Consider the following 27,214-nt stretch of genomic DNA (forward strand, 5'->3'; position numbering starts at 1 on the left):
GAGTGGTTTGCCATTTCCTTCTCCAGCTCATTTTACAGGTGAGGAAACTGAGGCAGACAAGGTTAAGTGACTTGCCCAGGGTCACACAGCTAATGTGTCTGAGGTCAAATTTGAACTTAGGAATATGAGTCTTCCTGATTTCAAGCCCAGTGCTCTCTCCATTGTGCCACCTAGCTGCCTTTGTAATATTATATATTACATTTTATTCATTTAAAAACATTATTCTGAGAAGAGATTATAGGCTTCACTAGCCTGCCAGAAGGTCCATAACATAAAAAAGGCTAGGGACCCCTGCCATTCTTCTCTTGGTTATTTCATCAGCTTTCATGGATTCCATGATGTGCATATGATGTCCAAATCCTCTCTCTATGCACAAATGACATCCAGATCTACATTATCTGACCCTTTCTATCTCCTGAACTCTAGTCCTATGTCATTATGAACATGTCTTTTGAACATACCCTCCTGGATATCCCAAAGGCATTTCAAAGTGAACATGTCCAAATGTGACTCATTCTCTTTCATATTTCTAGTCATTTGGCCTCACACCCTCAGAGTCATTCTTGTCCCCCGCCAATATCCAATCAGTTGTTAAGTTTTGTTCATTCTACCATGAATACATCTCTCTAGTCCCTCATTACCTTTCTTGTGACTCATATTGTACCATCCTAGGTCATCATTTGTCACCTAGACTATTTCAAAATCAGCCTCCCTCCTAATCTCTCCAGTACTTTCTCCACAAAGTTACCAAAATAATCTTCCTAAAGCAAAAGTCTGATTATGTCACTCACTTGCTTAATATTCTTTTTTTTAAAGAAGCTGTACCATTATATTTATTTTAAAAGTTTTTATGTTCTAGTTTTTGTATTCAGACTTTTATTGAAAAGTAAATTTTCCTTACTATGCTTAAGATTCTTGAGTGGCTTCCTATTACCTTGAATATAAAATGTAAACAATTCTGCTAGGCATTTAAAACCCTTCACAATCTGACACCAGTCTACTTTTCCAGATTTATTTAACATTATTCCCCTTCATACACTCTTAGGTTCTAGTCAAACTGGTTTACTTAGCTGTTCTCCAAACTTGGTATTCCAGTTTCCACTTTTGTGTCTTTGTACAAACCCGTCCTCCATGCCTGTAATGTACTCCTCCTCCTTTCACCTCTTAGCATCCCTAGAATCCTTTAAAGCTCAGCTCACATGCCACCTCCTAATCCTCCCAATGTTGGTGTTTTCTCCTTCTTAAAATAAGCTTGTATTTATGTATCTGCTAGAATGTAAACTCCTTGAGAGCAGGGACTGTTTTCTGTTTCTGTCTTTGTATATCCTCCTTTGTCTTGCTGCTTACATATCCCGGCTTTGTGTGACTCTGGGCGAGTCACCCAAGCACTCAATGCTTAGGAAATTCTCTAAGACTTTAGTTTCAGAGAAAGTGCAGACCTACATTGGTAGAGAGAGTTTCCTCTTCCAGAAGTTCCCTACAGTAATGAAATCCCAGATCTAGTCCTTGTCCCTATCTTTGGGGGCTAGCTTAATGCTTTGTTTATATTAGCAACTTAATAGATATCTTTTGAATCAAAGTTTGTCACGTTCTGTATAGCAAAGATGCTAACCCGGATGATATGATGACATCATCAGCTCTCCCAACAAACCAAAAATAGCCATCACTATCCATTATCCCTCGGTCTCCAGTGACATAAAAATTCCCCCTGATGGTGGCAGCTGTTTTTGATGGATTATCCTAGAAAGGAGAAGGGAGCAATTCTAAGATTAATTTGATCCAAATAGTGATAAGTTCCAAATTTTGGCGCATTTTAGAAATCTTTTCAAAAGCAGCCCATCAGATTCCAAATTTTCGTACCACATATTCCGAGAAGAAACAGAATGGTCTTGTAGACTTCAATCTAAGAGCAATTTCCCCTTCTTTACCAGGTGGCAGAATATTACAGTTTTCATCTATGATCTAGAATGAGAAAAACACTTTGCTTGGCTGTTCAGATTGGATTCTCATTGGAATGAAAATAAAGACTTCCCTTGATATAAAAACCCATCATTTTAATACCCATATTCTTCCAGAGAACATCACAATCTCTGAAGAATCAAAGATGTGACTGACCCAACAGCAAGATATAGAGGGAGAGAGGGAAACAGAAAGAGGGGAGAGAGAGAGAGAGAAGCATGCTAAGCATCAGTTGACTACAAAACATTTCTAGTTCAGAATGACGTGCAAGATGCTATTTAAGGGATATTATCCAGGAAATGTAGGATAAGAAAAGGATGTGGTCTTGTCATGCAAAAACAAAGGATCTGAGGCTGAGTGTTGCCCAAGCATCCCCCACCTCTTGTTGGGGAGGATTTCTGGGGGGAAATGGACAAGAATCACACAGTATTAAGAGGTGTGCAATCTGGAAGAGATCTCAAATCCACTGAGGTATTGGAATTAAGAGGAGTTAAAAATAAAAGGAACCTAAATTGAAGGAAATTTTCTATCTTTGTCAAACCAATTATATTTCCTTGACCTACCTGGACATCGTAAGGTGGCACTCCCTTTCCCATTGATCCAGGTTTAATTTCGTTTCCTTTCTGATTGGCACAGATTATTCCCTGTCAAGAGGAAATGTCTTTAGTGGCATGCTAAGGTATGCTTTCTCTTCTTCCAGCCCTCTCCAAGAGAAGAGATGCATAGTTGGACAGCTAAAAGGTTGGCCTCAAAGTCAGGAAGCCCTGGGTTAAAGTCCCATCTCTGGTACATACTGGCTGTATGACCCTGGACAAATCACTTTTCCAATTAGTGCTCCAGGCAACTCTCTAAGATCGTCCGTTGCAGAAAGGGTGTTGATTTGCCTTGGCAGAGAAAGTTTCCTGAACCGAGTTCCTATGCTAATGAAATCATAGACCCAGTCCCTATCCCTAGGATAAGGCCTACTTTTTTCATCCTCTTATATATAATGACATAGAAACTTCAGATATTATATTGACAGACTTTCCCAATGATCTCTCCCAACTTATTTTATGAAGCCCCTCCTTATGTTCAAGATGCTTAGGGCAGTTAACTAAATCATACTTCATTGTTGTTGTTGAGTCATTTCAGTCATGTCTGACTCTTTGTGACCCTATCTGAGATTTTCTTTTTATCCCTTAAAAGTATTTTATTTGTTTTTTCCAATTACATGTAAAGATAGTTTCCAACATTTTTTTTGTAAAATTTTGAGTTCCAAATTTTTCTCCTCCCTTGCACCCTCCCCAAGACAACAAACAATCTGATATAGGTTATATATGTACAATCATGTTAAACATATTTCCACATTAGTCATGTTGTGAAAGAAGAATCAGAACAAAAGGGAAAAACCACAAGAAAGAAAAAGCAAACAAGAGAGTGAAAATAGTATGCTTCAATCTGCATTCAGACTCCATAGTTATTTCTCTGGATGTTGTTAGCATTTTCAAACAAGTGTCTTGGATCTTGGATCATTGTATTGCCGAGAAGAGCTAAGTTTATCATAGTTAATCATTGCAGAATGTTGCTATTGCTATGTACAATGCTGGTTCTGTTCACTTTACTCAGTATCAGTTTATGTAAGTCTTTCCAGGTTTTTCTGAAATCTGGCTGCTCACCATTTCTTATAGAATAATAGTAGTCCATTACATTCATATACCTCAACTTGTTCAGCCATTCCCCAATTGATGGGCATCCCCTTAATTTCTTATTCTTTGCCATCACAAAAAGAGCTGCTATAAATATTTTTGTACATATAGGTCCTTTTCCCTTTTTTATGATTACCTTGGGATACAGACCTACTAGTGGTATTGCTGGATCAAAGAGTATGCCCAGTTTTATAGCTTTTTTGGCATAGTTCCAAATTGTTCTCCAGACTGGTTAGATTAGTTCACAACTCCACCAACAATGCATTAATGTCCCAATTTTCCCATATCTTCTCCAACATTTATCATTTTCCTGTTCTGTCATGTTAGCCAATCTGATAGGTGTGATGTGGTACCTCAGAGTTATTTTGATTTGCATTTCTCTAATCAATAGTGATTTAGAGCATTTTTTCATATGGCTATAGATAGCTTTAATTTCTTTATCTGGAAACTGCCTGTTCATATCCTTTGACTATTTATCAATTGGGGAATGACTTGTATTCTTATAAATTTGACTCAGTCCTCTATATATTTTAAAAATGAGTCATTTATCAGAAACATTAACTGCAAAAATTGTTTCTGAACTTTCTACTTTCCCTCTAATCTTGGTTGCATTGGTTTTGTTTGTGCAGAAACTTATAGTCTCAAAATTATCCATTTTAAATTTCATAATGTTCTCTATCTCTTGTTTGGTCATAAATTCTTCCCTTCATATATCTGACAGGTAAACGAATAGTTGCTTGCTCTCCTAATTTGCTCGTGGTATCATCCCTTATATCTAAATCATGTACTCATTTCAACCTTATCATGGTATAAAGTGTGAGATATTGGTCTATGCCTAGTTCCTGCCATACTTTTTTCCATTTTCCCAGCAGTTTTTGTCAAATAGTGAGTTCTTATCCCAGAAGATGGAGTCTTTGGGTTTATCAACTGCGTTGACTACTGTGGCTTGTTCACCATAGTTAACTAAATCATACTTTATTGTTGTTGTTGAGTAATTTCAGTCATGTCTGACTCTTTGTGACTCTATTTGAGATTTTTTTTGGCAGAGATGCTGGAGTGGTTTGCCATTTCCTTTTCCATCTCATTTTACAAATGAAGAAACTAAGGCAAACAGAGTTAAGTGATTTGCCCAGAGTCACATAGCTGGTAAGTGTCTGAGGCTAGATTTGAGCTCAGGAAGAGTCTTCCTGACTTCTTCAGGCCTGGCACTCTATCAACTACACCACCTGGCTGTCCAAATCATACTTAAATGAACGATAATGAATTGCCTTATCTTAAACTTTCATCCCTTTATATCCTTTCCTCCAGTTGGGGCAATATCAGATTAGAACAGGGAGAATATTGGAATGATTATATAAAACCACAGAAGCAAGCCCAGATTTTTTTTTCCCATGGAAGTTAAAGCCATCTGTTTCATGACCCAAGAGAGCAGGCCTTGAGAGGAAGGATAGGGACCAAATTTATGATTTCACTGGTATAGGCAGAGGTGATCTGGAGCCAGCTTGAAGGGCTTATAGAGCCAATTGTTAAATTTCCGGGGTGAGCATTTATACATCAGAAATTGACAAAGGCTACAAATCAAGACTTGTATTATTTTTGCTTTTTATTGTCTAGACTTAAGAAAGTGATGGAGAAATGTTAATAAGACAGATTAGATGTAAAAGTGTGTCATCCATACTTTTTTTTGGAGACATTGTTGTTAGACATTTACCAGTATACCGTTGCATGTAGGGAATAGCCAAGGGAGTGAACTCCCTCTTCTATTGCAGGTTATCACTTTCTCTGAAACTTATAGTCAGAAAGGGCCGCCTAGAGCACTGAGAGGGAGTACCAGATAATTAAAATGATTATTTACATGATTTGCCCAGAGTCAGAGGTGGAATTGTAACCTAGGTGTTCCTGGCATCAAGGATAGCTCTCTCTCTCTCTGCTACAACACATTGTCTGATTTGTCAGAGGATTAAAGAAGGGGAGAAGAGGGAGTGTTCTTACTTTCCATACCATATGAAAATACAATAGAGTTTCAAGGGCTCTAGCAACATTTTTTCCCTGCATGTGGAGAAGCTCTCAACGTGACCTAAGTCATTTGCACATACCACTTCGGTCTGTCCATAGCCTTCATACAGCTCCAGTCCTGTCTGGCTTTTCCACTGTTCCCTCACTTCTGGGTTAAGTGGCTCCCCTCCAGTCAAGCAGTGCCTCAAAGTTTTGAAGTTATAGCTTAAAAGGCAGAGAAATTGTATAAGTTCATCTGGAAAGATGAACTTATTTAGTTCATTAGTTGACTATTTCAATTAAGTGCAGTGAAAGAGAGAGACAGAGGGGGGGAGAGGGAGAGAGAGAAAGGGAGAGAAAAGAGGGAGTGGGAGAAAGAGAAAAAACAGGAATGGAAAACAAGAGAAAGGGGAGAAGGAAGGGAGAGAGAGGGGTGAGGAGGAGAGAGAGAGAAGAAGGGAAAGAGAAGGAGAGAGAGAGAGAGAGAGAGAGGACTTGGGAAAATTTCCTAAAATGATTTGAGATTGTGTGAGACAAAGGACTGAAAGATTTACACATATGATACAGCATTACCTCCACTAGGCATATATCCCAAGGAGGACAAAGAAAGAGGGAACATATCTCAAAACACTAATAGCAGCACCTTTTGTGGTATCAAAAAACTGGAGGTAAAGTGGGGGCCTAATGATTGAAGAATGGCTGAGCTAATCATGGTAAACAAATGTAATGAATTATTATCACATAGTAAGAAAGTATGAATATGAAGAGTTCAAATATACCTGTTAAGACTTGTATGAACCGACGCAGGACAAAGAAGGCTGAACTGAGAGAATGATGTAAATAATGACCACAATAATGCAAAGGAAAGGATGAGGATAAAGATTAGCCCTGAGATTTCACTGGTTTAGAGAACTCCCAGATGAAAGAGTTCTCAACCAATGCAGGTTAATGCTTTCTTTGCACCTTATGGTCTTAGAGTGTTGCCTTGGGCACAGAGGTTAAATGACTTGCCTAGCTTCACGAAGCCAATATGTGTGCCAGATTCTGGCAACCAGAAGAAAGACTTGAGCCGAGGTTTTCCTGGCCAGCTGTCAATCCATTATACTATGATGTCTCTCAAATGCGAAGGAAAACAGCTCCAAGAGACATTAGAATTCAGATTAATATAATCACCAACCTTGACTCCAGAGGTCCAAAGTTGAACTATGCCTCCCTCCTCTCAGTAGAGAGGTGGTGGCCTATGAGTGTGAAACTCTGTATACATTGTTAGACATAGCCAGTGTATTGCTTTGTTTTGCTTAACTGTTTTTCTTTTTTATGGGTGGGGTAGTTCTGTGGCAGGGGTAGGGTAATATTCGGAAGTCACATTGATACAAAAAAAAAAGCATCATTAAAACATTAAAAAAATTTTTTGAAAGAAGAAAATACAAATTTCCTACCTGAGAAGAAAATGGCTGGGGGTGGGGGTGACCAGGGATGTCTGTTATGGAGCTTGTTTTAGAGCATTGGTTTAGAAAATAGTATAATTCTTAAGCTTCAAGATAAGTGATTTTGCCAAACTAGAAGTTATCAGTTTTCTGCCCCCAAGGCAATATAGAAAATAAAAAGAAATTTTTTTTTCTAAGATACCTCTTAAGGTCTTTTTGTATAAGCATCCGGTATACAGTTGGGGCACTGCAGAGAGTGGTTATGGGGTAGTTGTTGAGCGTCTAAAGAAATTATAAAAGAGACATCAAAAGTTAAAGGTCAAGAAATCAGATGTTTTAAGTTTCTAAATACAATTGTAGATTTAGAAATAGAAGGTACCTCAAAGGTCATATTAGTTCCAACTTCTCATCTGACAGGTGAAGAAACCTAGGCCCAGAGGAGGAAAGTGACTTACCTAGCTGGAGATAGCTGGGTGGTATGGTGGATAGAATGCTGGGCCTGGAGTCAGGAAGACCTGAATTTAAATCCTGCCTCAGACACTAAATGTGTGACCCTGGGCAAGTCACTACACCTCTGTTTGCTCCAGTTTCCTCATCTGTAAAACGGGGATAATAACAGCATCTACCTCCCAGGGCTGTTGTGAGGATCAGACAAGATAATGTTTTTATAAAGTACTTTGCACAGTTCCTGGCACATAGTAGGGGCTTAATAAATGCTTGCTTCCTTTATTCCTTCCATAAATCTTTCAAACCCAGGTCATCTGACAACTCTAAATCCAATGTTCTTTCCAGTGAAAAGTACTGCCTCCTCATCTTTACTAATTCCTTTAAAAAGGTCTATCCATTGCACATCACAAGACTAAAGAAGCTTATTCATTGACAGTGCATTGATTATATACTATAGTATCACCAAATGTTGCAAACAAAATACATTTTATATTATAGATACCTCCCACATAAAGTTCCAACTAGTTATATTTCACTGCAGAAATAACTGATCACCCAGGGTATTTTACTTGAAATCTAACTTCCTCAGCAAGATCTCATTAGCCCTTCTTCTACATATTTACATAAAGTATAATTTCTATGCAAATATACAGAACAGTGTTGGTACATGTGAACTGAAACAGTAGGAACTCTCTTTTCCTAAGAAAATATGATTCTTTTAAATGAATTTATAAAATGTAAGAGTACTACAGCCTTTAAGTTTTTCAAGTCTGCTTCTACTGGATCAGAATCTAATTTTTTAATATCACTGTAATTAAAACAATTCTGATATACCCATTAAATTGACAAAAGTAATTAAAAATTTAATGTTGACAGTGTCTGGTAGACTAGGAGATGAGTTTAGCTATGACTCAGAGAGAAATCCAGAAATTTCTAGCTTACTAAGAACAAAACATGTATATTGTCTTAAATGTTCAAAAAAGTAATTAAAATTTTTATTATAAGCTTAAGAACCATAACACATTTTTATATTCAAATGCACAAACAGCTCCCAAGATAACAGCTGCACAGGAAAGCATACTTTTTGTAAACTTACATGTTAACTTTAACAAGATAATAACTAGATCATCTTATTTATTACTTTATCTTCTTCTCAAACTGTTTTTTCTCCTACTGTGTATTTTTCTAGACTCTGTTGATGATATTATTATTATATACACCTGAAATGTACATGGTTGTCATAATTTTCAAATACTGCTGTTTTGGTCTTGCTTTCTTCATCCTGAATCGCTTTAAGATTTTGTAGCATTCGTGTTTGTCATTTCTAATGGCACAACAATAATCTATTGCATTCATATTCCACACTTTGTTTAGCCCATTTACTGATTATTGGACAGAGTCTGGTTTTATGTTATTACAAACAAGGTTGCTATGAATATTTTTGTACAGGGAGATCTTTTTGTCTTTAGGATATAGTGTAGGTAGTGGGATCATCGAGTCAAAAGGTATTGTGTAACACCACAGTGCTTTCCAAAAAGATTGCACCAATTCATGGTTGTTGCAGCAGTGAAAAATAATGTCTCTGTTTCTTTCTTCATACCCACATGGTTCAGCCAAGAGTCAGTGCAATCAAACACTCAAAGTTTAGGTATATATATGCAAGCAGTAGCTTTACTGAGATACAGAGGATTTTATTTTTAAATAGCAGGGAAGAATAAATGGTTGAGTGAAAATTCCCATAGTGCTTCTATTCCCCTTTTGAAGAAGGTTGGTTATTCTCAGTAGAGGGGGCCTAAAGGGAACCAGGGGCCCTGTCAGGTCAGAGAACCTGTAGGATGGTCCTTCTGTGCTCCTTGAAAGTCCCCTTACTAATGAATAATCACTTACCTACCTAAGGGCCCACACCTCTGTTTTAGGTCACCTCCCTGGAAATATTTCCTTACTAATTTGATTTAGCTGTGACTCCTCTGTAGCTTCCTTTTCCTGAATTTCTAGCTGAATAACTGAACTCAACTCCTAGCCTACCACACTCTGCCAACATTAACATTTTAATTAATTTTGCCAATTTAATGAATGTAACGTAGTAGGAGAATTATTTTAATTTAGATTTCTTTTTATTAATTTGGACACTTTTAAAATGGTTATTGATAATTTGTTACTTCTTTCAAAGTACTTGTTCACATCCTTTTACTATGTGTTTTCTGGGTTATGGATCTTGCTCTTAAAATTTATTTCAATTTCTTAGGGATTTTGAATATCAAACTTTTTTTTAGTAATATTTATAGGAATTCCCCCCCCAATTTGTTTCTTTTCTTTTTATTCTGGATGTATTGCTTTTTCTTGTGCAAAAGCACACACTTCTTTCTCTCTCTCTCTCTCTCTCTCTCTCTCTCTCTATCCTGCCCTCTCCCCCCCACATATATGTACATATGTATATATGTACATTATAGATTTTGTGATATACATGTGTGTACATACATGTATTGTAGACATACATATATGTACATGTGTTATCAAATCCATTTATTTTTCCCTTTTGTAAATCTCTCTGTTGAATAGCAAAGAATTTTTCTATCTCATCCCTTTACTTTTATAAGGAAATTCAATCCATATTCTTGGTTATATTTATTGCATGTGACATCCCTGTACTGTGCTTTCATTTAATTTCTCATTTTTTTTTAGAAAGGAATACAACCTTCCTTATCTCATTGGTAATAATTCTATCTCGACCTTAACATACTCACATTGCACTAAACACAGTCACTATATTTTATATCATTCATTCTATAAATTTTTTGAAAATGTGATTTCCCTGGTCTTTTCCTTGTTTGAGATAGGAGTATCACTTTGGGATTACTTTTCTCCCGCAACTCCTCCCTTTTAGCTATACTCATTTTTTGGTTGTTTAAAAAAAAATCTGTGGCATCCTAAATCAACCTATTTCTCTCCTTCACCTTTCCTCTGAAAGCATTTTTGTTTGAAATGTGGTGCTTTCCTTTTCGATTACTTGTAAAATCATTTCTTTGTTCTTGTGTCCTGAAGTTTGACAGTATATTTGGCTGAGTAGAATTAGGGGTTCATTCTTGTTGATGTTCTATGAATTCTTTTAACTTGGAGTCTGTTCTTCATTTTCAATATTTCTGGCAAAATTTCCCATATGATTTCCTGAAATAGTGTATCGTGAGGTTCTTTTCTTCACAGCTTTTGGGAAGCCTTTAGGCATTCTTTAATTTAATTCTTTAGGCATTCTTTAATTTTCCATTTTTGGCCTGCCTTCTCTATCTGTTTTTATCTGTATAGATTCCAAATCTTTTAACAGTTGTTTAATTTATTAGGCAATTTTTTTTCTGTATTCTCTGTTGTTTTTGCAACTTTCCCTCCAGTGAAATAATTTTATTTTTTATTTATATTTTTGTGAAAATTGTAATCTTTTTATTGTTTGATATAGTTATAATTATAGGACTCCAACATGGAATCACTTAGACCAAGTGGTCCTAATGTCCATAAAACAGATGGCAAAGATAATCAAGGTTGTACTTTTTGTTGTTCTATGTTAACCCTATTTCAAGCAGTTAATGCTTGCAACTTCTGATTGGATAAAACTCAGACCCTTTCCCAGCTTCTATTCCCAATAAAGAAATTCTCCCTACCTGAGTTTCACCCAAGTGCAATATCAATAAGTGACCCTGAGAACTTCACCACTTCTGGGTCTGATTAGGAATGTCCCCTCTCACATCTGACAGGAATTACCTATCCTCCACCAAGCCCATTTTTAGAGAATATAACTTTTCCACCTGAATTCCTACTTTATGTCTTTTTTTCCTACATATCTATCTCCTCTCACCAGGAAAGTTTTTTACAGTGGAGGGGCAGGGTAGGTTGTGTATGTGTGGGAGAATTTCTGTCTATACCTACTTGCTTGCTGTGCATATAATGATAAAGCTCTTGTTTATATCAGCTTCTCGAGTACCAATTTCCATAAATTTCCTAACCCAGGTTTTTGCTTTAACTTCATCTGTTAGGCCAAATAAAGTAGTTTTCCATAAGTACTTAAAAATTGTTTAATTTCTTCTTTATTATGCCTTAGATTTTCAAATTCTTTCCTTTATTTCACTTCATGATTTTTGTTGTTGAATCGTTTCAGTTGTGTCTCACTCTTCTCTACCCCATTTGGGGTTTTCTTGGCAAAGATACTCAAGTGGATTGCTATTTCCTTCTCCAGCTCATTTTGTCTTTTTTTTTTTGTGAGGCAGTCAGGGTTAAATGACTTGCCCAAGGTCACACAGTTAGTACGTGTCAAGTGTTTGGTCTGAGGTGGGATTTGACCTCCAGCTCATTTTGCAGATGAGGAAATTGAGGCAAACAGGGTTAAATGACTTCTCCAGGACCACACAGCTAGTAAGTGTCTGAGGCCAGATTTGAACTCAGGAAGATGAGTCTTCCTGACTCCAGGGCCAGCACTCTATTCATTGTTCTACTCAGATGATATTTTTGCTCATTTTATTTCTTTCTTCAATTCTTTTACTGTATCCATTATCTATTTTTTTGTGCCTCAATGAAATTCTTGTTCCATTTTCCTTGTTGGTCATATTTGAATTGTTTTTCTTCAGGTATTTCTGCTTTCATTTTTCTTAACCCATAATGTTTTTTCATTGCATTATAATATTTCTGTTGTCTATTCATTTTTTAAAGTTTTTTTTTCTAAAAATAATTTTCTTTTGAAAGCATGTAGTAGATTTGTTTCATTTTGATGTTTCCATTGGTTTTTTGAGGGAGTTATTGAGAAGAATGAGACCTTTTACTTTTCCATCTTCTTATAAGTCTTATGTTTTAAATTTTAAGAAATATTAGATTTACATTTAAATAATTCTTTCTGAAGAGGTCTTACTGCGTCAGTTAACTCAGTGGTATTTTGTCCTATGTAAAAACACATGATAGAGTAAATGAATGCTGAGATATAGATTCATAGACTGTTAGATCTGGAATAGAATACTTAGATTCACCTAATTCAAGCCTTCACTTTGCAGATGATAAAACAGGTTTGAAGGGGCAAAATAATTTTTTGAAGATCACACAATTTATTGGTTGAAGAGATAGAATCCAGGATGACAGCATCATAGATTTAGAGCTGGAAGGACCTTTTGTGCTAGAAGGAACCTTAGAGGTCATCTAGTCCACTACCTTTTTTTCCTTTTTTGGTTAATAGCTGAGGAAACTGAGGCCCAGATAAATTAAGTGCCTTGCCCAAACTCACAGAGGTGCAAAGCTGGGATTTGAACCCAGGTTCCTTGACTCCAAATCCAGTATTCTTTTCATTTTACCTATATCACACTAACCCAGGTTTCCTGACCCTAAATTCCATTTCTTTTCTTTGGTGCACCTACTCTGTTCTTTATTTTTCTCACCTCTGAATTTTCATTCGTTTCATGTTTCATCTTCTTTGATTTTCGGGTGAGATTTTATCCTGTAGACATTTGGCTCGCTAGTTCTAATTGCTTTGTATATGCTGCTGCTGTCTCATTCAATAGGTGTGTACTCATTAAGATCACACAGCACATCATGGTGAATAGAGCCCTGGGCCTAGAATCAGGAAGACTCATCTTCCTGAGTTCAAATCTGATCCCAGACACTTATTATCTGAGTGACCCTGGGCAAGTCACTTCACCCTGTTTGCCTCAGTTTCATTATCTGTAAAAATGATCTGGAGAAGTAAATGACAAACCACTCCAGTGTCTTTGCCAAGAAAACCCTAAATGGAGTTATGAAGAGTTGGACGCAACTGAAAAAACAACTGAACAACGAAGGGACCTCAGAGGTCATTATCTAATCCCTCATTTTTCTGGTGAGGAACCTGAGGCTTGCAAAGATTAGGTGACACTGGCCTCCCTGCTATTCCTTTCACAAGATAGACTCCCGGCATTTTCTCTAGTTGTCCTCCATGCCTAGAATACTCTCCCTCCTTATTTCCACCTTCTGGCTTCCCTGAAGTAACCGCTAAAATCCCATCTTCTATTTGTAACCTTTTCTTATCCCCCTTAATGCTAGTTCCTCCTGTGCATTGATGATGTATTCCGTATTTATCTTGTTTGTACACAGTTGTCTTCCCTGTTAGACTGTGAGCTTCCTGACAGCAGGGACTGTTTTTTGCCTTTCTTTGTATCCCCAGTGCCTGAGGACATATTGTTGTTGTTGTTGTTGTTTAGTCATTTCAGTCACGTCCAACTCTTTGTGACCCCATTTGGGATTTTTGTGGCAAAGCTACTAGAATGGTTTGCCATTTCCTTCTCCAGCTCATTTAACAGATGAGGAAATGAGGCAAATAGGGTTAAGCAACTTACCCAGGGTCACACAGCTTGTAGGTAGGTGTCTGAGGCTGAATTTGAGCTTGGGAAGAGGAGTTTTCCTGACTCCAGGCCTAGCGTTCTATCCACTGTACCACCTAGCTGCTTTTGGTACATAGTAGGCACTTAAGAAATACTAACTGACTGACTTGCCCAAAGTCATATAGGTGGTGACAGTGCTAGGATTTGAATCAAGGTCATCTGACACCAGTACCAGTGGTCTTTCCATCAGTTCATCTTCTATTACTGATAAACCATAGCAAATACAGTTTGAAGCCCTGAGTCGTATACTGACTGACTTACCTCAGGTCACACAATGAGGCAGGTATAGAAGCAGGCAAGGTCCCAGCTTTTCCAGAGTTTAGACTTATATTCAGATTCCCAAATCACTCCACCTCAACAGGTACCACCACCCCTAGGTCACATAGAGTTCTAATGCGTTTAATGACATATGGTGGATTCTACTTTTTAAATGTTCTACAAGGGAAAATAACTGCCCTTCATCACATTTTTCTAAAGGTCAATGAAATCTCAGCCATCTAATACCTTAGTCTAGCCCTTCTTACCTGAGAAGAAAGAATAAGCCTGGTGTTTGCAAAGCAGTATCAAATTCATGGATTAGCACAGTGAGAAGGACAGAGAGTGGGTGTAGAAAGGGCTGCTCTGGGGCAAAGCACCCAGGATCTTGCTAGACCTAGAGGTCTACCTCTGCCACCCATTGTCTTTGATTCACTGAAGCATAAGCAAAATACTTGTTTACACTTAAGACTCCTTAGTTGATTGCTTAGAACAAGACCCTTAAGCTGCCATGGATTATGGTGATATTAATAAATCTTAAGCAATTAAATGTGGTTAGATTTTATGCTTGAGAGAGCTGTGGGTGTTCCCTTGTTAGGATATTAAGTAAATGCATTCAACAGTGAAGCCCCTAGAGACTTCACACTGTAAACAAGAGTAAATTCCATAAACCCAAGAAACTCTGTTTACTGACTAATCACTTATTTGTGGTTATGTGGGTGACATGGCAGAGCTCAAAGGGTTTGTGCCAGGAGGTTGGTGGGGAGGCTGTAACATACATCTAAGAAGACGTCCGTGTCAAACTGGGCCATGCGGTGCACAAAGACGCAGGCTCCTTGAAGCCAGGTTGAAAAGACACTACCAATGGCAGCTTTCACCCAGCCTGTATCAGCCATGTTCCACATGATATCTGAAGGTTTCAAGTCCAACCAGTACCTGAACAACACCAAAGAATAAGAAAAAAAAACCATGAAAAACATCTCCATGTTAATAAAAAGCAAATAAGCATCTCCTGAGATGCTGTAACATTGTAAATCTAAATCCACGTAGGCAACCATGGTGTAGTTCCAAACTATACCTTCCACAAAGAGTGTACCCAATACCAAGGCTACTCTGGGAGTGCTGGGCCATTTTGGGAGAGCCTGTTGTCCCACTGGTAAAATAGATAGCCATCGGTTCATGGCTTGCTGTCTTCACACAGTTATGTTCTTCAGAGGCTGACCTGTAAAATGTAGCCGAAGACAATGACTGAAGTTGAGGGATCAGTTTAATGCTGACACTCTGGTTTTGACATTGATAAATTGTGATAACTTGTGCACTATGTACAGTTTATGAATCACTTCTCCATATATGATGTTATTTGATTTTCACAGCCTGGCATTTACTTGACATTGGAGGTGGCCCCTGGGGTAGAACTGACCTGGCTGATTATTGGTGGGTCAATAACTCAACGACGTTTCACCCCTATGTAAACAGTCATTTACTACCCCCTCACTTTGACCCTCAGACACCATCAGGCTTCTGTTGCTCATACACCTCCCTGTTGTATCTTGTTCAAGAAATAATAATCATATTAACATTACCATTGCTAGTGTGAAAGGCATGACAAATTTGAAGCAGCTGGGTAGTTTAGTGAGTGGAATGCTCGATTTGGACTCAGGAAGACCTGAATTTGAATCTTGCCTCAGAAACTTAGTAGCTGTGTGACCTTACTGAAAAAGTAGGTTCGGGACCAGGCTTTAAATGTTAAACAAAGGAAAGTCTTTTCTTTTCTTTTTCTCCTCAAAAATAATTTTTATTTTTAATAACAGTCACAACACACATCAATCAAATAAACCAAATGAGATATTTCATCTGGAAAAAGCAAACAGACAAACAAACAAAAAGCCATAAACTTCTTCCATTTGATAAGTCCCAAAGGTAAAAATTGCAAAAAAAACAAAACCTTATTGCTCAATGTCTCCTGCTTTTTTTTCAATGTGAGTACTTATAAAATTTTCTTTTAAACAAGAGGAATTTGTATAGGATTCCTTGTTTTGCAGAGAAGACAACTCAGGCTTAAGTGAATTGTCCAGAGTCACAGAGGTAGTAAGTGAAGTGGTACATTAGATTATAAGCTTCTTGAGGGCAGGAGCTATCTTTTGCTTCTTTTTGTATCCCCAGAGTAGTACCTGGCACTATCGATTGATTGATTGAAATAGTACTCAAACCTAGGTTTTCTGCTTCCTGGTCCATTGTTGTGTTAACTTTTGAGGATACAAAGCCAAAAAAGAAAATGGAAAAATAGTCCTTGCTCTTAAGGACTTAACATTCTACTGGGGGACACAGTATATTAAAAATAATTAAATGAAAGATAATTTGAAGAGGGAGAGATCACTAATAATTAGGGAGAGCAAGAAACATTTCCTAAAGGAGGTAATACCAGAACTGAGCCTGGTAGGGAGCTAGGAATTTCAAGAAGCAGAAGTGAAGGAGTGCCATCCAGGAATGGGGACCAGCCTGTGCAAAACACAGAATTCCTAGTTTGGGGAAATGCAGGCACATCAGTTTGCACGGGAACAGAGAATACATAAACAAGGGCAGTAGAAATCTAGGTAGGTAAGCTGTTGTTAGATTGTGACGCTACAGTGCCACCTTAGCAGTTATTGTCCCCATCTTACAGATGAGGAAACTCAGGCAAACAGAGGTTAAATGACTTGCCCAGGGTCACACAGCTAGTAAGTTTGAGGTTTGTTTTGAGCTCAGGGCTTCCTGCCTCTAGGCCCAGCGCTCTATCCACTGTACTGCAGAACTACTATAATTTCTCCTATCTGTTCAAATGCACTTTAAATATAAATAATTAGAAGTATACATTATGATTTTATAGTTTTACTTTGAAATACAGTTTTTTATTCTATTGTTTTTCTTTGATTTATGGATTAAAAAAAGAGGGAATACTACATTAATTAATGCAATTTAGTCATTGGAGGTATTCTTAAATTCTGGTCCTTAAGGCTCTGCTCTTGTGCCACCTTCATACAAGAATCTATTCTGATGCCAATAGTTCTAGCACTGTTTTCCTCCTCAAATTATCAGAAATATACTTGTGTTTTTACATATAAATAGTAGACTGTAAGCTCTTAGTTTCCTTCAAAGCTTAGCTTAGGCTCTACCTTCTACATGAAGTCTTTCATGATCTTCTCAGCTGTTAGTGACTTCTCCCACCCTAAATTACTTAGTATTTATTACATATATGCACACATATAATTATAATTATGTAATTATAATGTAATCATATATGCACACATTCACATATATGTATAAACACATAGGCATATATATGCATGTGTGCATGTACATATGCTATCTCCTCTATTTTAGTATAAGTTCCCCGGGGAGCAGAGATTATTCATTTCGTCTTTGTATCTCTGGCTTCTGGGACAGTGCATAGTAAGATTTTGATAAATGCTTGTTTACTGATTGAACAGTTGTAAATCCTTAATAAATACATTGTGAATTACATTGGATTAGAAGGGAAGGGATGGAATCTCTAACCCTAGAGTTCAAAGAATCATAGAATTTCAGAGTTGAAGGAATCTCAGCAGTTAACTAGTCCAATCAATATACCATGAAGAAACCCCATCACAACATATTCAATTGGTCAGACATTCTTTACTTGAAAACATACAATGAAGGGAAAGCCATTCCCTCACAAAGTAGACCATTCTATATGTGAATAGGTCTAATAGGGCATTTGCCTTTACATTAAACACAAATTTGCCTCTTTCCAAATGCTCCCCATTGCTCCTGGTTCTGTGCTATGGAGCCAAACAGATCAAGTCTAATTGGTCTTCCACATGGTGGCCCATCGAATACTTGAAAGAGTCCTTCCAAAAAAAGGCATCATAGACCTAATCCTATTTGCTTTTCTTATGTATGTTACTTCATTCCTTTTCAATTCAATAAAATCAAATACCTATTATGCGGAAGGCACTGTGCTAAGAAAACAAACAAAGCTATCTGTCCTGGATGGGTTGTATACTCTCCTGGTTTGTAAGATTTCTTGAGCTTCCTCCTTTTTTTTTGTGGTTCAATGGATTTTATCATATGGCTCAGGTAAGGATCCCCAAGCAAGTTAGAGGTTTGACAAATCAGTACACACAAGGGAAAATCTTTTAAATTCATTCTTGCTCAGGTATTTGTGGGTAATATAAGGTAGGGTCAGAAAGTACTCACTCAAATAACTCGTTGAAGTTTAGCCATCCACTGCGGCTATTTTCTGACACCAGGATCTTGGTTTTAAGAGCAGGGCAGTTGGACACAATAGAATCCACAGCTGGGGCTACCTCCTCACTAGCCACAATACACTTGGCCTTGGATGCTGTTAGCCTGTAGAGAATGTCTTTGGCTGTCAACTGGATTGTCCCAGGCATGAAGACAAGTCCTGGAAAAACCAGAGAATTCACATGCAAGTAAGGGACTGGAATCATCTTAACTTTCTCCTAAGTATTTGGCTGATTTGAACTATTTCAGAGAAAAATGTTAGAAGAAGTCAATTGTTGAGCTTTAGGGAAGGGAAGTAGCCACTAAACTGGACCAGAAAATCAAGTAACAGACACTGAATGTCAAAACACTACTAGTTAGGAGCCTTGAAATGAATTGGATAGGAGAACTTGGGTTTAATTCCTCAGAAGATTCTGTTATATTCTCTTGGAATTGAATTAAATTAATTATAATACCAAATGGTTATGGTAGAATCAATATATTGTTGATGAACATGAAGATGGAGTAAGAAAATACCTCAGAGAAGACATCTCTCCCTTCTCTTGCACAGGTTGGGGTCCACAAGTGTGGAGCACTGCATATATCAGATTTTCTTGATGTGTTGATTGCTTTTTTTTTTTTCAGAATTTTTTCTCTTTTCTTAAAAAATATTTTTCTTATGGGGGATGGCTCTTTTGGAAGTGAGGGGGAGAGTAGGAGGAGGGAAATATAAACAATGTAAAAACAAAAGTAAATCCCAAAATATATTAAAAAATACCACAGAGGATATGCATACCTGGGAAAATATAAAATTAATTATTATTCAAACTAATTTTTATTTAATTTAGATATATTTATATTTAACTTTGGCCTTACTAGCCAAAGAGATGACAATAATTAATTATTGCTATAGAAATGGTTGCTGTATGGGACCATAGGATTACAGAATCATAGATTTAGAGCTAGAAGGGATGAGCCCTTTCGTTTTGCAGATGAAGAAAATGAGGTCCAAAGAGTTTAATGACTTGTCCAAGGTCACCCAGGTAGTGAGTGAAAGAGCTAAGATGAGAACTGAATGCCTATAATACCCGAGATAGCACCTATACTGCTATACATGCTGTTTTTCACTGACATTGGCCAATTTGTGACTATGATAGTGCAACCATCATAGAAACCAGTATGATGGAGTGGAAAGAGAATAAAACTTGAAATCTGAAGACCTATTCATCCTGTATATAGATATTTGTTTGCATGTTGTCTCCTCCATTAGATTGTAAATTCCTTGAGGGCAGAGACTGTCTTTTGACTCTTTTTGTATCCCCAGCACTTAGTACAGAGCCTTGCACATAGTAGGTGCTTAATAAATATTTATCGACATCTGAGACATTGGACAAGTTATTTAAACTTCACTTTCATCATTGTAAAATATGAGGGTTAGACTGGAAGATCATATATTAAGAGCTAGAAGACAGCTTTAAGGTTATCTAGTGTAGCTCCCTCACTTTACAGTTGAGGAAATTGAGGCTTAGAGAGTCTAAGTCACTTGCCCAAGATAGTAAGCGGTCAAACTAGGATCCAGACCCAGGGCTGATCCTAGTTACTTGCAACTCTATTGTTGTTCAGTCGTTTCAGTCATGTCTGACTGTTTGTGACCGTATATGGGCTTTTCTCCAGCTCATTTTAGAGATAAGGAATGAAGGCAAACAAGATTAAGCCACTTACTCAGAGTCACACAGCTAATAAGTTTCTGAGGTCAAATTTGAACTCAGTTTTCCTGACTTCCTGGCACTCTATTCACTGCATCACCTAGCTTCCCAATTCTAAAACCTTCAATTGAAAATCTTATCAGATTTTTAATTTTAGCTTGAAATTCTATTTACTAATAATAACTGATATTTATATAACACTTTAATGTTTACAAAGCACACTTCTCACAACAATCTTGTGAGATGAGCAATGCAAGTGCTATCTCCACATTTTATTGAAAGAGAAACTAGAAGTTGAGTGACTTACCCAAGGTCACACATCTAATAGACAGCACAACTGGGACTTAAGTCCATGTTTTTGGACTCTGTCCTTCTCCCTTTCTACCATACTATAGCTGCATCCCCATTTAGTATATAAATTATTTGACTGTGCAACACATAATAAGCAAGTTTATTATAACACGGATTTTATAAAGGGACATCCATGGATAAATTCCCAATTTCACAACAAGAATATTGGCCATTAATTCAGTAATATCTTTTATATTTCCCTGACTGGAATGCCTATTTTTTAAAATAATATGCTATTTGGTTATTTGAAATATCACCTTTTATTGATTCCTATTTGTCTAAGTTGGCCCCTTGACTTAGGAATGTTAACATCACTGACCTGTTCGCATACAAGCCACATTGACCAGCCACCACTCTGGAACTCTGGGTAGAATCACAGCTACTCTCTCTCCTCTTTGGAGGCCACATGACTTGGAGAGGGCATTGGCCACTTTGCAGGATAAGAGGCCCAGCTCCCCAAAGTTCCATTTCACCTCAGCTCCTTTGCCATTAATCCACCATAATGCTGGGTTGGGGGGACGCTCTCCTTTCTGGTCAGTGAAACAAAAGAAAGGAATGTGAAGGCCATATGCCTAGGGTCTGTGATGGAACCTTTAATAATAGGAACAGGGAATCAGGGCTTGGTATATTATTTTGTTGATTGTCTAGACTTAAGAAAGTGATGGAGAAAAAGTTAATAATGAAGATTAAATTTAAAATGTGTCACACGTACTTTTTTTCTTCTTCTGGAGATCCAATTCTTAAACATTTACCACCACATCCCTGAATGAAGGAGACAGACACCTGCACTGAGACAGCCTAGTCCAGCACAGAAGCAGGGAGGGGGATTTAATGAACCTCGGAGAGCAGAGGTATCCCTGGCATTCTGTGATTCTGTGAAATGACTCATCTAATACTCTGTAACATCAAAGAGAACCTTTGAATCTTTGAGATGAAAGGAATCTTAGAAGCTGTCTGGTCCCATGTCCCACACAAAATGCAATAAAACCTTTTGTAACATCTTTGATGGGTTGTCACTTAATTCTTCCTTGAAGTGAATGTTACCCACATAACTTTGAAAGCAGAGGCTTGGTTTAAACTGACAACTTTGTATTTATCTTCAATCAACCTCTGAGGGGCTCATCAATAGATAATTTATAAAAATCATGTTTGCCTGTATAAAGTTCTTATAGGTTTGAAAGAATTGAGAATTATGAAGATTCTAAGACACCAAGGAACATTTCTGATTGTGACTCAGTGTTCAGATATATTACATGTCACTCTTCATTATGTGCTCCCAACCCCATCTCCAGAACTGGAAGGAATTAGATGAACTTAAGCTAATCATATTCATAAAAGAATAGCAACGACTGTTCATTGGCTTTATTTTTATTATTTTAAAGCATTACTACCAATAGTACCTTTTGGGATAATCTATGACCAGGAGACCTTCAAAAATTATAGTTAGCTGAACAGAGTTGCATGGTACCCATAATAAATGAAGTTATAATGTGAGAAAAGAGAAGGCACTAGGCAGAGGTGGAGGGACTGTAGGTGGAAGGGGGCTACTTTTATTTGAGAAGGAAATTTCTTTCCAAAGGGGAGAGTAGAAAACTGGAGTGTGAGAGGCTTAGAGAGATAGGAGATTGAAGAACAGAACTGTGACTAGTATGGGACAAATAAGGCTTTGCCCCATGTTATTGAACTAGGAGCTTTGCTTTCTCCTTGTGGTGACTGCCATCTCTATGCCAAGCCCTTCTTTGCAGTTCTCAGCCACCATGTGACACAATCACCCTGGGTCACCCCTAGTTTTCTGTCTCCATGGCATTCCTGTCTTACAATCCACCTTCCTCCCAAGCTTGTCAAGGATGCCCCCTCTCCTGGCATAGACTGCACCTATGGTCAAACTGTGCTTCATACCCCTGTCTCCTCTTCCCCACTTTCCTTAAGTGAAAATATTCCTAGTTGTGGCTGTGTTGAAGAATGACTCATAGGATGATAGAAGGGACCTCAGAAGCCATTTGGTCCAACCTCCTCATTTTATAGATGAGGACAACAAGGCCGTGTGAAGTTAAATGACTTCTCCAGGATAATAGGCAGTAAGTTTCAGCGCTGAAACTTGAACCTGGATCCTCTGGCTCCTGGATCAGGGTTCATTCCATTGGAGTCAATGCTGAGGTGGACAAAAGTTATGCTATTACAAAGTAAAACATCTCTTACCTTTTCAGCCTGTGCCCATCTATCCAGTACATCCCCAGCAAAGTTAAAATTCTCTGGTAAGTCCCGTTCACAGCGATTTATAGCTTCAAAATCAGAAAGACTCAGAGGAGTCAGAACCTGGTATCCTTGATGAAAATACCTCCTAGGAAACTTAGGACTCCAGATGAACCTGAACATCTGTAACTGTAATAAAATCTTCATGATGGCAAGATGGATTTTTTTTGACAATTGAGCCTCAGCAATAGAATATCCTGCAAGAAGAAGAATGGAGAGAATATCAGTCCTCTGTTTATCTCATGCAATGTGTTCAGAGGTGTCTTATGGTTCCCATAGGTGTTGAACACCATACACATCCTTTTCTTCTTTCTTGAGTTTGGAAAACCTGGAACATGTCCAGACAAAGGTAACTAAGTTAGTGATGGACCTTGAGACTATGCTATATAAGGATCAATCAGTCAATATTTATTAAATACTTACTACGTATGTGCTAGGTACAAAAAGATAGAAAAGCCAGTGCCTGCCCTCAGGGAGCTTATAATCTAACAAGGGTGGCAACATGCAAACAAATATATACAAAGCAAGCTACATACAGAATGAATAGGCAATGAATAATAGAAGGAAGACACTAGAATTAAGAGGGGTTGGGGAAGGCTTTCTGTAAATAAAATGGGATGTTAGTTGAGACTTAAAGGAAGCCAGGGAAGTTTGTAGGCAGAATTGAAGAGGGAGAGCATTCCAGGCATGGGGACAGTTAAAGAAGATCCTGGAGCTGAGAGAAGGATTGTCTTGTTCGTGAACAGCCAGGCGGCCAGTGTTACTGGATCTAAGACCACATGTCAGGGAATAAGAGAACTGGAAAGATAGGAGGGGGCTAGGGTATGAAGGACTATGAATGTCAAGCAGCGGATTTTGTATTTGATCTTGGAGGCAATAGGGAGCCATGAGGTTCATTTCAAAGAGCTGGGAGTGGTAAAGCATAGAGAAAAAAGTTTGGGAGATTTATGACAGTTGTCTTCAGGTGTTTGAAGGCTGTCATATGAAAGAGGGATTGGACTTGTTTTGTGTGACTTCAGAGGGAAGAATAATGACTATGGAGTGGAAGTCACAAAGAGGCAGATTTTGCTTTGATGTAAAGTTAAATTTAACAATGAGGACAATCCCAAAGTAGAAAGAACTACTTTGAAAGGTAAAGAATTGCCTCTCCCTTGAAGTTTTCAAGCAAAGGTTGAAAGACTCCAGTAGTTGTTGGGGATGATGTGGAGGGTATTTTCATGAAGGTATGTGTTGAATCAGATGAAATCCCTTCTGGTTCTAGCATATTGTGTTTCTGTAACTTTTGCGGTAAGTTTCTATCTCGTCCCTCTGCTTCTAGTCTCTCCCACCCTCTAATTCAACCTTCATTCCACTTTAACACTGACCTTCCTAAAACAGTGCTTTGCATTTCTTTCTTTGCCTTCTTTAGCCTCACAACTTCCTTCTATCTATCCCTCCCACTAAAATAAACTTTCTTTTTAAAAAAATTATTTATTTTATTCTGAACTTAAGAAATGAAACAAGCATTTCTATAACACAGCAGAGTAGGAAAAAAAGATGATTGTACATGAAATTGCAAATCTATTATGTACAACTTGCTATTCCTTTTTAAGTTATGTGACTTTCTTTTTTCCCTCTTTTTTTCTTCCCTCTCCTCCTTCCCCTGCCTTAGAGATGGCTACCATTAGATACAAATATATGTGAAATCATTCTATACATACTTCTATTCATCAGTTCTTTCTTTGGATGCAGATAATGTCTTCCTTCATATGTCCCTTGTAGTTAATTTGGGTATTTATACTTGTCATTCAAAGTTGTTCTTAAAACACTATTGCTATTATAAACAATGTTCTCTTGGTTCTATTCATTTCACTCTTCATTATTTCATGCAAGTCTGTCCATGTTTTTCTAAGATCATTGAACTCATCATAAAATAAACTTTCAATGTATTTCCACTACAGGATAATATCCAAATTACTTAGCTTGACATTCAAGACACTCCATGAACTGCCCTCTACCTCCCTCTCCAACTTTATCCCACCTCTATTCTCCTACACAAACTCTATGCTTCCATTCTGAGCAAATGTATCAACCCTTATCATGTTGTATGCATCCTCCTTGATTCCTTCACTCTTTTCAGAAGGCTCTCCTCCCTTCCATTTGTGTAAACTCTATCCTCCCATCAGTAATTATAATAGCTCAAGTTCCTTTTTCATTAAACTTTTCTCAAATGATCTACTCTGAAATCATAGACTCATAGTATTTTATAGTTGGTAGGATCCTTAGTGGCTATTTTATCCAATCCATGTCCAAACAAGACTATCTTTTTATACCAGACAAATGGTTGTCTATTCTTTATGGGAAGATCCCCTGTAATGGGGAGTCCACTTTGTCTTTAGGCAGCCCAGTCTACATTTGGGTAACTCTAATTGCTAAGAATTTTTTTCTTTTTATCAGATATATATTTGCATGTCTGCAGCTTCTACCCATTGCTCCTAGTTGGTGGGGAGGGGATTAGCAATGGCAAAAAAAATTGAGTCTAATCCCTCTTACAGTGGATGACAATCCTTCAAATACTTGAGCACAGCTACCATGTCCTCCTCGAGTCTTCTCTTCACAAGGATAAAAGTTCCCAGTTCCTTTATTTTCTGCAGGGCATGCACTAACAATCCTTCACCATTTTAGTTGCCTTCCTCTGGATACTCTCCCACTTACCAATTATCTAGTGCCTGTAGAACTGCGCACAACACAATTCACACAGATATGCTCTGAGTAGAGCAGAGTATGTACAGTGGTACTATTGCTTCCTTATTCCTCAAAGCTATACCTCTTAGAGAAGCCCAAGCTCTCCTTTGTATTTTTTGGGGAGGAGGGTGGGCTGGCATACCACACTACTGACTTCTGTTGAACTTGCAGTCCACTAAAATCACCAGATCTTTTTCAGGTAAGCCATTATCTAACTGTGCTTCTCCCCCCCCCCCCATGACCTTCTCAGAACTTCTGTAACATTTATAACTTGTACAGCTTATTTGGTATTTTGTTTATATTGATTCTTTTTGGTGAGCTTTTTATAGCTGTATCCTCTCCCTTACTCGACAATGATTTCTGGAGGGACAGGGCAAGGACATGCTTTAAACCAGTATGGTACTCATTGAGCCATTTGTACTCAGTATTTGTTGATAATAATAGATAATGAAAGGGCTTCCTTAATGGAATATATGTTTAATACACACATTGTTTCTCCATCATCTTGTGCGGAATGGAAAATCTCTTCTAGGAGCAGATGTGCTTGGGTTGTCAACAAAATCGTGTGTGCAAACACCTAACAAAGGGTATAGTTTGCAACATCCTGTGGAAATGATGCCACTGCCCAGAGCTGCTTGTTCCAGAGTGGGGAGAATTGAGAGCTACATTTGGCTCTATTAATAGTCACAAAAGCCAAATGATGATAACTGATGGCAGTTATCTTTATGATTAAACTTTCACTAATGCTGTCATAGAAAGAGCACTCCATATCTAAGAAAACTCTCATTCAGAAAGATGGGGAAGAGAAGAACAAGAACAAAGAGAAGAAAGTAGAGAAAAAAAGGCAAAAGGGTAGCATATTTATGACTTAACTTTCTGCTTGACCTTTCTTTGGACACAATGAGTTAAAATTGGATCTGTGATTGGGAACACTGACTCTCTGGTGTCCTGAGGGACCTCCCACCCCTACAGCAAATAATGACCAGAAATAAGCAGAGGGATAAACTAGATAAATGTTGACACTTCCAATGTAATAAGACCGAATGGAGTGCAATAGCTCTTTATTTGTATGATCTTCATTAGCCTCTGTCTATTTGTGCTAGGCAGTGCAGTGGATGGAGCCCCAGCCAGCCCTTGAGTCAGCAAGACGAGTTTAAATCCAACCCCAGACACTTACTACCTGTAACCCTGGGCAAGTCACTTAACCCTGTTTGCCTCAGCTCTTCATTTGTAAAGTAGCTGGAAAAGGAAATGGCAAAGTACTCTAGTATCTTTGTCAAGGAAACCCTAAATGGCGTCACAAAAGAGCTGGACATGACTCAACAACAATAACAACAAATCTCAGTGAAATGCTAAATGAAGCTGCCTTCAGAACCCTTGACTAATTGGGAAATTCTCATGTCCTAAGGAAATTGGTGTCTTATTCATTCTAAACAAGAAGAAATTAAATTCACCTGCAAATCTATTTCTTAGTTTTATTCCTCCAATTAAGAGATTGTTAGATGTATGAAACAAAATGCTTTCATTTCTTCCATAAGCAAATGTCACATTCGTTCATGTTTCTTTTCTTACTAAATTGCTGGATTAACGTATCTACATTTCTGGAACCAAATATTCTAGGCTGATCCAAACTGAATTCCCACTTCCCACACACAACTTAATATTTTCCCATAAGTGCTGTGCAAAACAATTATAAAAGTGGCATTGAGTGATTGCCTACATAGACTTTCCAATAACCCAATATGGATTTTGACATTTATACAGTATTTCAGCTGAACTTTAATTCT

At 37.7% G+C, this 27,214-nt stretch overlaps 1 protein-coding gene across 1 annotated transcript in view; it reads right to left on the bottom strand.

Annotated features, from left to right (window-relative positions):
- The window catches only part of LOC114052477 (acyl-coenzyme A synthetase ACSM4, mitochondrial-like), a 30,110-nt gene extending 7,260 nt beyond the window's left edge, over positions 1-22,850 (bottom strand). Inside the window, exons 1-10 of the mRNA XM_027875116.1 lie at positions 22,650-22,850; positions 20,770-20,980; positions 18,367-18,574; positions 15,230-15,373; positions 14,931-15,087; positions 7,269-7,348; positions 5,741-5,864; positions 2,523-2,603; positions 1,861-1,962; positions 1,613-1,740 (exon numbers count right to left, since the gene is read on the bottom strand). Coding sequence (XP_027730917.1) covers positions 1,613-1,740; positions 1,861-1,962; positions 2,523-2,603; positions 5,741-5,864; positions 7,269-7,348; positions 14,931-15,087; positions 15,230-15,373; positions 18,367-18,574; positions 20,770-20,980; positions 22,650-22,850 — 1,436 coding nt within the window. The remainder of the gene's footprint in view (positions 1-1,612; positions 1,741-1,860; positions 1,963-2,522; positions 2,604-5,740; positions 5,865-7,268; positions 7,349-14,930; positions 15,088-15,229; positions 15,374-18,366; positions 18,575-20,769; positions 20,981-22,649) is intronic.
- Positions 22,851-27,214: the final 4,364 nt, after the last annotated feature.

Source organism: Vombatus ursinus, unplaced genomic scaffold (genome assembly GCF_900497805.2).
Source record: "Vombatus ursinus unplaced genomic scaffold, bare-nosed wombat genome assembly UNPS02014807.1, whole genome shotgun sequence".
Lineage (NCBI taxonomy): Eukaryota > Metazoa > Chordata > Mammalia > Diprotodontia > Vombatidae > Vombatus > Vombatus ursinus.